General features: G+C 40.0%; 2 protein-coding genes across 4 annotated transcripts in view; one reads left to right on the top strand and one right to left on the bottom strand.

The window, feature by feature from the left end:
- Positions 1-14,201, top strand: part of MRPS35 (mitochondrial ribosomal protein S35) — a 32,340-nt gene that overhangs the window by 13,922 nt on the left and 4,217 nt on the right. For 2 of the 3 annotated variants that reach the window (XR_014578033.1, XM_083819878.1), the window contains exon 8: positions 13,601-13,720. Coding sequence is in view for 2 of the 3 variants with exons in the window: in XM_083819878.1 (XP_083676004.1) it covers positions 13,601-13,720 (120 nt within the window). In the remaining variant the exon portion in view is untranslated. Of the gene's footprint in view, positions 1-13,600; positions 14,119-14,201 lie in introns of those variants that run through there. The other variant, XM_083819879.1, reaches the window with a different exon arrangement.
- Positions 757-14,201, bottom strand: part of MANSC4 (MANSC domain containing 4) — a 40,296-nt gene continuing 26,851 nt past the window's right edge. The window contains exon 6 of the mRNA XM_083819727.1: positions 757-866. The gene's annotated coding sequence lies outside the window, so the exon portion shown is untranslated. The remainder of the gene's footprint in view (positions 867-14,201) is intronic.

Raw genomic sequence — 14,201 nt, 5'->3', positions numbered from 1 at the left:
AAACCATATGCAAACAATCTGTGGTCTGTTTTAATCTGTGTGAACTTTAAATTTTTTGGGCTGGGGGGAATTAGCTTTCCATGTAGACAGTAACATCAATCCCGTTTACAGAACTAATTGCAAGACTCTGTGACTTTCCCAGCAGAGTGCCACACTGTGGTTTTAATGCCTGTGCTTTATGGAATTCCATAAAAAGATGAAAGGAGTGTTCCATTCTTGCTGAGTGAAAGCAATGCTGATGGCATGTAAATTGTGCTGTTAATCCTGAAAATTTTGCCTGCTATCTCTAAAACATGGCATAACTCTCTAATTTATAGTGGTTACTGGATTCTGTGAACCAGCAATCATGTAAATATATTAAAAACAAAAATTGTCTGATGATACACATCAGGAAGTGTAATTACCTTTGAATTGGCAGTGATGCATAATTATTTTATTATGGCTATAAAATAGAGCACCAAAACCAGAGCACCAGTTTAGGAATCTGAAACCTATTTTTAAAATCATGTCTGTTCTTTGTGGTTTTGTTGGGTATGTAGTGAACTACATGCTATATACCACTCTATTTTGTAGAGAGATGCATTTCCGGCAGGAAGTTGCTATTAAAGTAATGAGTATGAAGAGTTTAGCTCTGGCTTGTCTGTCTTTGCATATACATGCTTAGAAGGCAAAATTCATCATTGTGTCTCAACAGTATCCTCTGTAGTACAGCTTTTCTAGAATGGTCTTCCAGTCTTAGCTTCAATGAAAACCAAGGGCATCCACATCTCAGCAATTCTGTTCGTAGAGCACGTAGAGAGTTTGGATGGAATTAGTTTGCAAGAATCCCAGTCGTAATGTGTTTACAGCTGAAATACGCAGCAAGTCTGTGACAGACAAAAAGGAAAGAGGGAAAATTATCAACAATGTGTACCGCTCACCCTCAGAGCATGGTTAAGAATATGGTTAAAAATAGTTTTCTTTCTTGCTTTGGGACGTGGTGAAGGGAGCTTGTTTGCATTTAAAGAAATGAATAAAAGGTTATCCAAAACAAATTTGGCTAGCTGGTTTCTGAGAGGTACCACAGCCAAAGTGAAGGAAGCATGAGGACAGGTTAGTGCACTAAAATAAGCATTTTTCTCCTCTAACTTGCTAGCAGTTAATGGATGATGCAAGAAAACAGTAGCCAAATGATGAAAGGCTCTGAAGATACCACAGAATTGTAGAACATCCTGAGTTTTAAGGGGCTTATGTGCATCATCAAATCCAACTCCTGGCTTTACACAGGACCACCCAAAAAATCAGACAGTGTGTCTGAGAGCACTGTCCAAATGTTTCTTGAACTCCAGCACTGTTACCACTGTAACAGTTACAGTTAGATGCTGTTACCACTCCTCTGGGGAGCCTGTTCCAGTGCCTGACCACCCCCTTGATGAAGAACCTTTTCCATCCAACCTGAACCTCTGACACAGCTCCATGCTGTTCTCTTGGGTCCTGTTGCTGGTCACCAGAGAGAAGAGATCAGTGCCTACCCCTCCACTCCCCCCAAGACATTAGGAACAGCTGCAGTCACCTGGATTGTTCAGGCCAGAGAAGGAAAGCCTCATCACAGCCTACAGCTTCCTCATGTCTTGCCCTCTACACCCTTCACCATCTTTGTAGCCCTTCTCTAGACATGGTCTAATAGTGTCTTTCTTATATTGTGGTGCCCAAAACTACACATTGTACTCAAAGTGAGGCTGCACCAGCGCAGAGTGGAGAGGGATGTTCACTTCCCTCAACTGGCAAGCAATGTTGAGCTTGATGCAGCCCAGGATATGGTTGCCCCTCTTGGCTGCCAGGGCGCGCTGGCTCCTGTTCAATTTGCCGTCAATCAAAACCTCCAGATCGCTTTCCACAAGGCTGCTTTCCAGACTCTCATCTCCCAGTCAGTACGTATAGCCATGGTTCCCCTGTCCCAAGTGCAGAATCCAGCACTTGCTCTTGTTAAACTTCATACTGTTTGATTGCCCAGCTCTCTGATTTGTCAAGGTGTCTCTGCAAGACCTCTCCACCCTTGATGGAGTCAACAGCCCTTTCCAATTATTTTACTGTCATCTGCAAGCTTACTTAGAATACTATACCTTCAAGTCCTGCAACCAAATCTTTTATGAAAACATAAAAGAGAGTTGCCCATAAAATGGAGCTCTGGGAAACCCGTGTAGTGAATTGCCATCAGCCTGGTTGTAACCCCATGTACTGTAACCCTTTGAGCCTGACACATCAGCCGACTGTTCACCCATTGTATTATGTTTTTATATAGCTGTATGCTGGACATTTTGTCCGGAAGAATATTGTGAGAAGCAGTGTCGAAGGCTTTACAGAAATTCAAAAAGATTAAATCAGCTGGTTTCCCTTGGTCAACTATGTGGGTGACCATGTCGTAAAAGGAAATTAACATCACCATCATTGGTGTTAAAGACAGAGGCGAAGAGAGTTTTAAGTATCTCTTTTTGTCTGTGTTCCTGTTTGTGACGTGACAGTCCTCATGAAGTAATGGACCAATATTTTTTTCTGGTCCTCCTTCTACTGTTAACATACCTTTAAAAAAAACACAACTTTGTATTGCTCCCCACAGTACTGGGGAGCTTCAACTGTAATTGAGCTGTGTTGCATGAATTTTCTCCCTGCAATGGTAAGCAGCATTTCTGTAGTCCTCCCATGTTGCCCAACCTTGTTTCCAGTGGCCGTGTACTTTCTTTTTTTTCAATTTAAGCTCTAGAATAAGATCCCTGCTCAGCCAAGCCAACCTCCCGCTGACTTGCCTGACTTCTGACATTTTGGAATTGCCTATTCTGTGCTCTGGAGAGGTGATGCTTAAAAATTGTCCTGCATTGATAGACCCCAGTGTCTTCCAAAGCAGTTTCTAAGGGGACCTTACTAACTAGTTCCCTAAGCAGCCTGAAGTCTGTTCTCCCCAAATCCAGAGCTGAAGTTCTGGTAGCAGTTTTCCTCCTATAACCGAAGGTTTTAAATTCAACTACTTCATGGTTGCTATGGCCAAGATGGCCACCAGTCACCACTTCACCTGTGAGACCTCTGTTCACAAGCAACAGATGTAAGAGTGTACATTTCCTAGTTGTCTCTCTTAGTTCGTGTACCAAGAAATTATCTCTGTGACTGAACCAAGGTTTTTAGCTCCTCTTGCTTGTTCCTCGTGCCGTGTGCATTGGTGTAGGAATATTTCAAAGGTGCTTCATTGTACCCAGCACCTTCAGAAGCAGACTGAAGGATCTCATTAGTACACAGTTGCTCAAGTTTTGGCTTGATGTCCCGTATCTTGGCAACAGTGGGCCTGGTTTTATTCCTTTCCTCCTTCAAAATATAAAGTTCTGTTGATCAGCCCTTCTAACCCCTGTGCAAAAATCCTTTTCCCCTTCTGAAAAAGGTGCAACCTGTCAGGCTTCAGCAGGCCTGGTGTTGTGTAGGCCATCCCATATGCTGGAGGATATCATCAGGTGGAGAGAATCTTGCAGGAAAGTTCAGGCATATTCTGTAAGTTTGAGAGCTCCCTTTTTTGAAGACATAGAGAAGGAACTAAAAGGAAGGAAAACTTTACTGGATTTTGTGTGGAGGTGAGTTTTAGAGGAAAAAGCAGAGATTGAACACTGAGAGGGAGGAGAGGGGAAACGAGTAGAAAGACTGCTGGTAAGTGTTAAGATGAAGAAGCTGACAAAGGTGGCAGGAGTGCAAAAAAAGTCCATTTATGGCCTGAGAATAGAGAGGGTAGCTAAGGCTGTATGATTACTTTTAGGGAAAGTGGGATACTGCTGGGTAGCCTTTGGGCTATAAACCCCAGGGATTAGTAGTTAAAAAGAGTATTGCATTTGAAACTGTCCTCTCTTTCCTGTCTCTTGTTTTCGCACGTAAGCATAAGCAATGGACAGCAAAATCCTGCTAAAGCTGAGGGCATTCAGGACTTTCCAGGGTTGTGTTATGACTTTATGAAAACATAATGCGATGTTATCAATTGGCATTTAATCTGTATTTAAACAAATAGAAACCCTTTATTTGGAAGCAGGAAAGGTGATGATTTTTTCATTATTTAGTAGGCATTCCTGTAATTAATAGTGTTGCCCTTACTATTGGCAAGGGGTCTCTTGCTTTTTTCCGGCAGTCCTTGTTACTTTCTGGCAGACAGGATTGATTGCTTGCTTCTTTAATAGAGGAAGTGAAGGACGAGAGGAGGAAAAAAGTGATTTAGTTGTCTGGTCCATGATGTATGTTTGTTATCATGGTTTCAAATGAAATGCATGGTAATGCAGAAAAGCTATGGGAAGTTGTTCAAAATACTGGCAGCACATCGGTGGATTGATAGTTGTTGCTTGGTAACTATTATGGGTTTATGTGGCAAGTTTTTGGTAGCAGGAGGGCTGCAGGGGAGGCCTTTGTGAGGAGTCCAGAAGCTGCTTCAAGTTAGATAATAGCCAGTTCCACTGGAGCCCAGTGGAACCCAGCCAAGCCAATAAGCGATGTCGGTTGCACCTCTGTGAGAGCAGATTTAAGAAAGGGGAAGAAACTGCTGCAAAAGAGTAGCTGGGAGAGAGGAGCGAGAACCAGCCCTGTAGCTCCCAAGGTCAGTGCAGGAGGGCAGGACGTGCTCCAGGCACTAGAGCAGAAGTTCCCGTGTGGCCTGTGGAGAGGCCCCTGGTGCAGCAGGCTGTCCCCCTGCAGCCCATGGGTCCCACATGGAGCAGATCTCCATGCTGCAGCCTGTGGAGGAGCCCCCAGTGGAGCAGGTGGATGTGGCCTGGAGGAGGCTGCAGCCCGTGGAGAGCCCCTGCAGGAGGTGGGGGTCTGAGGGGAGCTGCCGCCCATGGGGGACCCATGCTGGATCAGTTTGCTCCTGATGGATGGACCCCATGGTACTGGCCCATGTCGGAGCAGTTCTTGTACCCTCAGTTCCACCCAAGGGTACTGAGCGAACTGGCGGAGGAGCTGGCCAAGCCGCTTTCCATTATTTATCGGCAGTCCTGGCTATCAGGGGAGGTCCCAGTTGGCTGGCGGCTAGCAAATGTGACGCCCATCTACAAGAAGGGCCGAAGGGTAGACCCGGGGAACTATAGGCCTGTTAGCTTGACCTCAGTGCCAGGGAAGCTCATGGAGCACATTATCTTGAATGTCATCACGCGGCACTTGCAGGGCAACCAGGCGATCAGGCCCAGTCAGCACGGGTTTATGAAAGGTAGGTCCCGCTTGACGAACCTGATCTCCTTCTGTGACCAAGTGGCGCGCTTGGTGGATGAGGGGAAGGCTGTGGATGTGGTCTACCTTGACTTCAGTAAGGCTTTTGACACCGTTTCCCACAGTATTCTCCTCATGAAACTGGCTGCTTGTGGCTTGGACTGGCGTACGCTTTGTTGGGTTAAAAACTGGCTGGATTGCTGGGCCCAGAGAGTTGTGGTGAATGGAGCCAAATCCAGTTGGAGGCCGGTTACTAGTGGAGTCCCCCAGGGCTCAGTGATGGGGCCGGTCCTCTTTAATATCTTTATCGATGACCTGGATGAGGGGATCGAGTGCACCCTCAGTAAGTTTGCAGATGACACCAAGTTAGGTGCATGCGTCGATGTGCTCGAAGGTAGGAAGGCTCTGCAGGAGGATCTGGATAGGCTGGACCGATGGGCTGAGGTCAACTGCATGAAGTTCAACAAGGCCAAGTGCCGGGTCCTGCATCTGGGGCGTAACAACCCCAAGCAGTGCTGCAGGCTGGGAGATGAGTGGTTGGAAAGCTGCCTGGCAGAGAAGGACCTGGGAGTACTGGTTGATAGTCAGCTGAATATGAGCCAGCAGTGTGCTCAGGTGGCCAAGAAGGCCAACAGCATCCTGGCTTGCATAAGAAGCAGTGTGGCCAGCAGGTCTAAGGAAGTGATTGTCCCCCTGTACTCGGCTCTGGTGAGGCCGCACCTTGAGTACTGTGTTCAGTTTTGGGCCCCTTGCTACAAGAAGGACATGGAGGTGCTTGAGAGAGCCCAGAGGAGGGCAACGAAGCCGATGAGGGGTCTGGAGAACAAGTCTTATGAGGAGTGTCTGAGGGAGCTGGGATTGTTCAGCCTGGAGAAGAGGAGGCTCAGGGGCGACCTCATCGCGCTCTACAGTTACCTTAAAGGAGGCTGTAAAGAGGTGGGGGTTGGTCTGTTCTCCCACATGCTCAGTGACAGGACGAGGGGGAATGGGCTAAAGTTGCGCCAGGGGAGGTTTAGGTTGGATGTTAGGAAGAACTTCTTTACTGAAAGGGTTGTTAGGCATTGGAATGGACTGCCCAGGGAAGTGGTTGAGTCGCCATCCCTGGAGGTCTTTAAAAGACGTTTAGATGTAGCCCTTAGTGATATGGTTTAGTGTAGGACTTGTTAGTGTTAGGACAGAGGTTGGACTAGATGATCTTGGAGGTCTCTTCCAACCTAAACGATTCTGTGATTGAAGAGCTGCTGCCTGTGGGAAGCCCCTGCAGGATCAGTTCAGGAAGGACGATATCCTGTGGGAAGGAGCGATTGAGCTACAGTGTTAGGGACTGACTGCAGCCCCCATTCCCCTGCGCTGCTCAGGGGGAGGACGTAGAAGAGGGTGGATATTTTTAGAGAGGGAAGGTGTTTTTAGTTTGTTTTTAGTTTCTCATTGTTCTAGCCTGTTAGCGATAGGCAATAAATTATATTAATCTCCCTATGCTGAGTCTGTTTTGCCTGTGACAATAATTATTGAATGATGTCCCAGTCCTAATCTCACCCCTTGAGCCTTTTCCTTCATATTTTCTCCCCCTTTTCCTTTGAGGAAGGGGAGTGAGAGAGCAGTTGTGGTGGAGTTCAGCTGCCCATCAGGGTAAAACCACCACAGTAAGACAGTGTGCTGATTTTTGAGAGGGATCTGAACAGGGGGAGCAGTACTTGCATCTGCAAGTCCTACTGCATTCTTGATTCAACCATTCAAATTACAGGTTGGCTAATGAGGTTGTCTAAATCTAATAAAGAGCTCAATATATTTGGAATCTGTTACCTAAAAAGGTGCTGAGTAGCAAGAAGTGTGTCATCAGATTCCGGGCTGATGCATTTGGCAGCTTGATTTTGGTAAATGCAGATAGATGTCAGGCACGTGAGTCCAGTTATCTTTAAAATATTCAGATTTGAAAAGAAAATTCATTATTTTAAAAATACTTTTAACCTAAAAATGTTTTAATGCTTTGAGATCTTCATGTTTAATGGCTTTCAGGCTGTTAATCAAATGTTTGTGTTTTTAGTAGCTTTCAGAACTTACTCAGTAGATATCTGACTTGCACCATCTGGCAAAAAATCAAACTTGTTTTGGACTTTCCTTTTTAAATTTTAAATTCCTTTAAAAAAAACTCCATAGGATTCTTTAAAATTCCTTTAAAATTCTTCTGGATTTTCCTTTTTAAATTTTAAATTCCTTTAAAATCACTCCCTAGGATTATGCCTGGAGTGAATTCTCCAAATGAAAGGTTGAGATACATTAGGTAGATTGTTAAACAGCAGCTCAAACAGTTGTATTTCTGCTGCTTTACATGATGGTAATTCTTGAATACTGTAACAGTAGCTCTAAAAACTGAATGTATTTTAATGGTATTCAGTTGTTTTTAAAGAGTAGTAGTTTGCTGCCCTCAAGTGGTTGAAAAGAGCATAAACTGTTTTCTTTGCACTCATCTGAGATTAATATTTTATTACTAAAAAGTAAGGTTCTGTTATGAGTTTAAAGTGGGAGGGAAAGCCAAGTGAGCAGACAGTTAAATTTCCAATAAGGAAAAACATTTATAGTAGTTATAAAGGGAAGGGATCTGAAAAATATAGAGTGAAAAGGAAATAACTCAGAGTTGTTTTAAACCAGTCAAGACTACAAAAAGTTGCAGCAATATTACGAGGTCCTGATCCACATGATTTTCAACATATACAAATACAAGTTGATGCAGCGTGGAGGATATCATCCTGCATTACACAGATGAGAGACCTAGAAAGATAATTAGTGAAAAGTTGCCCTTTCATTTTCTATTGTCCTGTGTATCTCTTAAGTAAAATGTGTAGTGTGACACGCTAAAAGTAATAATAATGTTGTGCACACTTCTGATCTCTCTTGCTTTTTCTAAAAGTGTAAACATGGAAGTCTAATTAAAAAAAGATTCAAGACTTAAAAGAAACAGTGAAGGAGTATAGGAGCAGAGGTAATTGGAAAGTAGCTGCTGATAAGAATACATACAATAATAGCCGAAGGATCTTCTGGGTGCTTCTCTGTGCCTTGTGCTTGCATTGCTGTTAATGACACTTGATGAACTGAAAGGACAGAAAAGTTGAAGCTGGAAGGTGGGAGAAGGAGAAAACTGTGGAGTGGACCGGCAGTGTGACAGTGGAGGCTTAACTAAAACTTATCCATGAACTCACAAAATCGTGTATTTTGAATGAATTTGAGGAAGATACCCACCTTGCTTTCATGCTCCTTTTGCAGTAGAGTGTTTAACTGCAAGATGCTGGAGGGGGTGAGGAGTGTGTGTATATATGCAGCTAAATGAGTACTTTTACATAATCATTAGTGATAATCCTCCAATGAATTGTATAGATACTCTCTAGACTTGAATCAGCACTTAACTTGTGTTACCTTTTTTCATCTACAGTCATTTTAAGCCATTACAGGTAAGTATACGTAGGACACTCTTATGTCTTACTGAAACTCTCCTCTGGGTAGGAAAAAAGTCGAGATTCTTTGAAAAGAAAAGGAGGGCTGTAACCCAATGATTACAGCATGTACCTGAGAGAGGATACAGAGCTCTGGGCACTGTTTAGTATCACTGAAGACTTCTTAGTGTAAATTTCCTGTCTCTGAGATCTTAGAATAACAAAGCGTGATATAATTATGCCCTTCCTACAATAGTGTTCCTTCAATACCATACCTTATATATAATATAAATAACACAACCTGATGCTGAGGTAAGGGTGATCTCTAATGTTGTGATACTTAAAAAGATGCTTACAGAGTAAGGTACTTACTTTGTTTTGAAATGTGTATTGCGTTTTATTGTACACTCACCAATGATCAAAATCTAATAACTTGCAAAGAATCTTTATCATTAATGTCAGTCAGAAAAGATAAAGCTAGGTGGCATAATAGATTTTCAATTTAATAAACTTTCTTTGAATATCTGAACTAAAATATTTAAAATCAAAAGAAATAAATATACTGTCAGGAAATATGCATTGCAGTGGAAAAAGTTAAACTACTTTGCTTGGAACCACAGAGGATGAACATTGAAGCAAATATTTATCACGAAGCCAAAGTTGAGACAAAGCTGTAGCTTGCATTGGTTGAATTAAAAAATGTCTATGTAGTATTTCTGACTTTATAGAAGTCTGTTGCATTACTTTCAGTCTAGGAAAGTTGTTACTGATTTTTGAAGAGGTAGTCTAGATTATGGTGACTACTGGAGACTCAAAGTTAATGGCAGAACCAGAGATGAAGTCTATTGAATTTCATTAAGTATGAAACCATCTCTTACATCCACTTTTATTTTTTTGAGGCAAAGTTCTGTTGTTCTACTCTTTCCTCTCTGCTTATTCTCCTTTTTTTTTTTTTTTATTTTACACTTGTCCCTTACTGGAATCTTTAGTCCTCACAGTCTTCCTCCTAATTTTCCTTGATGCTCTAGAGGTCCTTTCTGCCTTGTGCCATTGCTGCATCATAGAGGAGAACATTTTGAGAGTTCAGACCAAAGTATTTTAACCTGTTCTGCGTCACCAAGCAATTAAAAAAAAAAAAATTGTACCCAATCTCTTCACATACAAACATGCCTTGCCCTATTTACAGATTTATAGTGATATTTATTCTTAAGTTGCCAACTTAATACTGCAGTTCAGTGCTGTAATATCTCCAAAAATATAACTATTTTGGCAACTCCTCTTTGGCTAAGAGGTACCCAATAATTTGGAGCGTCCTAGCATTTCTTACCTGAAAATCTGAAATCTGTGATTATTGTACGACAGAGGTTTTTGGTTTTTGTTTCTTATATCCATGCAGTACTAAGAACAAAGTATATTTAATCCAGCCTATATAGAGTTTGAAATGTCACTTGCAACTTAGGAAATCTCCTCCCTTTAAATAAAATTCCACTGCAATACTTGTTCTTTGCTAAACAGCATTAATTTTTAAACTGTCCAAAATGTCAACTGTCGATTGACTAACATGTGTCATGTTTATTTTTTAATTTTAATTTTTTGATATCTGTGTGCCAAATACAATTTTAGTTAAAATGTCTTCCCCAAAAGAAACACTAGAGAAGTCACAATACTAAACCCCCATGTGGCTGTGACAGAAAGTTTAAGAAGGATAAGCTGGCAGAAAAACCACGACACAGTGAAAAGCCTACTTAAGTAATAAAAAACGATTTCCTATTTTTTTTAATAGTTAAAGTTTCAGTATGTATTGATGCTTTTTAGGTAATTACTTTTATGTAAAAAGCGATTTCATTGGCTGGAGTACGACTTCAGTATATGTGCTGTGTCAGCACGTCAGATTAAGCCTTTATTTTGGGAGGTTTACAAACCTTTAGAGTGCTTAAACTCTAGCACAGCAGATTTCCTTAGATATAAATAGAAATAAATTATTACTGTTTATGACATCTATATTTATGTATTTGCATTAGGGAGTATCTCTTGTTTAGTAGTAGGTTTAAGTCCTTTGATTTTTAGATGAAAAGGTGTTTGTGTTTTGTTGTGGCCCCCTTCCCTCCCCCCAAGTTCTAATTGGAAGTTATAATGAGAGAAAGTTGAAATTATCAGCTGAGTGCATTATCAGCCAGGCTGGTTAATACTTACTGAGATACTATCTTCTGTGTGATAGAATGAAGCAATTGCTTTTAGTTGATTCAATAAAGAAATACGCATTCATGAACTTTAACCTAGTTCCTAAAGTGTGGATTCTAGAAAGATGTTACACACCTCCACACTTATATTCCACTTTTCCTTGTTTTATTCTTGTTTACTACATTCTTTACTAACATTTTAAATTTGCAGGAAACATAAATACCTGATTAACAAAAGTCAGAGTGGAGACCTCCTTTTTAAAGGTTCTTTCTTTGTTTCATTTGTCTTCATAACACTTTAGACTGAGACTACAACATTTGCAATATTTCCACTATTCAGAGTTTGTGGGTACTTGTCTACCTCGTGCTTTTTCAAATGAAAATATAGTTCACTTTTTTCTCTTGCAATAAATCTGGTTGAAAAGGTATTTAAGTTTCACTCAATGCAGTCAGCTTGCAAAAATCTGGTTTCTGTTCAGTTTCCTGTTTGTGATGTATTTCTGGACCTGTGTACAGCAGGATAACTTTTCATTTTGAGGCATGGCCACCAACATTGCAGTAGTGGATACAAGCTGCTTGTAGTAGGGCTGGGGAACAGATTTTGAAATCTCCCCCTACCATCAGATCACTTCCTGGCTCCCTTATCACCCCAGAAGTCAGATTTTGTTTTAAAATCCATTTTGACACACCTTTCTGCTGGGAAAGATTCCAAGGAAGAAATACTTAGTTGTGTGGGTTTTGTTTTTTTTTTTTTTTGTTCTGTAGCTCAGAAGAGTCAGGGAAACTCTTAACCTGTTTATCAGCATGCATATCTGAAATCCCATAAGTAATTTGTGCAGAGATAGAGATAAATGTAATAACTGTGATTAGTACTTGTTGTCTCCGCTATAACCTGAAGGCGTTTAAAAGCCTCACAGTGATCTTTTGTTTGAACTTCAAACTTGACTCTGGCAAATGGTCCAGAGACTGACCAGGGGTGATACACATATTCCTTTACTCTTGAGAAACCCAATCCCTGTGAGAGAAGTTTTGCTTTAAAAAATGTCTTGGATAGCTGTTGTGCAAATAAATGAGGGATATATAAAACAGAATATCATTCTTAACTTTAAGAATGTGTCAGTCTCCATTTTGATTCCTGTTATTTTTCAAACACACAAGGAATAACTTACTAACTTGCTCTACTACTGTTTTAGCAATAAACAGTAGACCAGACTAGAGTATGTCCTTTATTTCCCTCTAGAAAGTGAATGAAGTTCTTTTACTTCTGTGTTGTGTTGTGTCCAGGTTTTAATGTCAGTCATATGAGCCTTTTAGTAATGTTAATTACTGTTTCTGACTAAACATTTGGACTCTCTTTTAAAAGACAAGAGATTCTATTCACCAGATGCAGCATTTATTGAAGTATTTTTAAATTCAGATAGACAGACCCAAGCACGCAGGGTTATAGGTAGAAAACAATTCTCAGGTATTAATTATACTTTGTTAAATGTTATGATTCAACTGCAAAAGCCTTGTTGACTAGTAGACAGTATAGTTTATTAAATAAAGAAAATCTCCTGTGATTGTCAAGTTTATTTGAATTCTGCAGTCATGTGTCAGTAATGGGAGTTAGTTGTTACTAGCATAGCAGAGCTAAAAATTTACTGAAGAGCCCTTTCTGGCAAGGGATTCAAAAAAACACACAAAAAAATAATAACACCACAAAAAAAAAAAACAAGAACAGACCAAACACAAAATGCTATGAAGGCTTTAGTAGAATAGTTCTTTAAGCTTACTTACAGAGAAATAAGCTTTTGATTTATACCACAACTATGTAAGAAAAACATGGCCACCAAAAAAGAAGTACTTCAATTTGTGATTCTTACATAGTTGGAAAAATAGTATAATGTCAGCATTATTTACATTAATAATACATAATACTTATTTGTATATTTTTAAAATATGTAAGTATACCAATTATCTACATATACATATTTGCAAATGTGCAATAAAAATGAAAACATTAAAATGGCACATTATGACATTTGAAATATCCCTTAAATAGCAGGAGGTCCCACTAAACCAGAGAAATGTTTAGATACAACATTTACTCTAAGGATCAACTGCCTAAGCCAAGTATTTACAGGCACTAGGATGATGTCTTCTGTACTCAACTTCTGAACCTGTCTAATCCTGCAACACCAATTAGGTTTAAAAAAAAATGCACCTTGTGGATAGAAATTCTTTGGAGCGGTGGAACGGTGTTTTGCAGGAAGAGGAAATGGATTAATTGCTGGTGTTTTTCCTTATAAGTCACAACTTAAACATTTCCCAAATGCTGAAGGATTGCTCTCTCTCATCATAGGTTACTTGGTATGAACTGTTTCAATTGGCATATTATAGCCAATGTAAACATACCAAAATCATATGCTAGGGACAATAATAGTTAGGTGACTATTTCCAAAGCTTGAGAATTAAGATTGACTTAAACTTACTACTTCTAGAACCTTTTTTATTATTAATTTTGTATATATAGTCCATAAGCTATTCTTCTCATTCGGACTGGTCTTGTTATATCTGTCAGGTATATAAAGAACTTGGTAAGTGGGAGGGAAGAAACTCACTGTGCACAGAAAATGAATGGTATATGGGCATCTCTTTGAACTCTGTTTGAGGCAATGTCTTCCAGAATAGAAGGTTGTGTGTTTTTTTTTTTTAAGTGAATTGGAATGAGGGAAACGTTTCTACAAATTACTGTAGCTTTGTTTCAGTTTTCAGTAGTCTTTTAAAATAAGGTGTATTTTCTTTCAGAAAACAGAGATATGGGAGAGTGAGAAGACAGAAGAAGACGTGGAGGAGTATATCTGGGAAAACAGCTGCTCTCAGAAAAATGCCGTGGATACACTACTTCGGATAAAATCCACAGAGAATGTTAGTAATGTAACTAAGGAGGAGCTTCTTGCATCTGAAGTAGTTAAGAATTACAGAAACTCTGTAACTGCACTTAAAAATGAAGGTGAAACAGAAAGTAACATGTCTCAGTATAAGGAATCTGTGAAGAAATTATTAAATATACAAGCATTACCATGAAAGATTCTGCAAGTACATCTGATTATTATAGAAATATTAAATTATAGTTAATAGTTATGTATGATATGGATATATAATTATTTGGAACCTTAACCAAAACTATGAGACTTGATGATGAATTAATTTTAAAAGTAGTCAGATATTTCTTCATTGTTGGATTTTCTTGTAAACATAATTTTTCTGTTCATGAATCCTGTTCTTTGAATAAAGTATATTTTGAGTCATATTGGGAACTTAAACATTCAATTCTGTGCTTTCTTAGCATGGGAGATCCGGGCACAGTTCTGTGTTTAATCACATTCTGACTTCTCACACAACTTCT

Source organism: Anser anser (assembly GCF_964211835.1).
Source record: "Anser anser genome assembly, chromosome: 1".
NCBI lineage: Eukaryota > Metazoa > Chordata > Aves > Anseriformes > Anatidae > Anser > Anser anser.
Note: the sequence above shows the minus strand (reverse complement) of the source record. Positions and strands in the feature narration are given on the sequence as shown.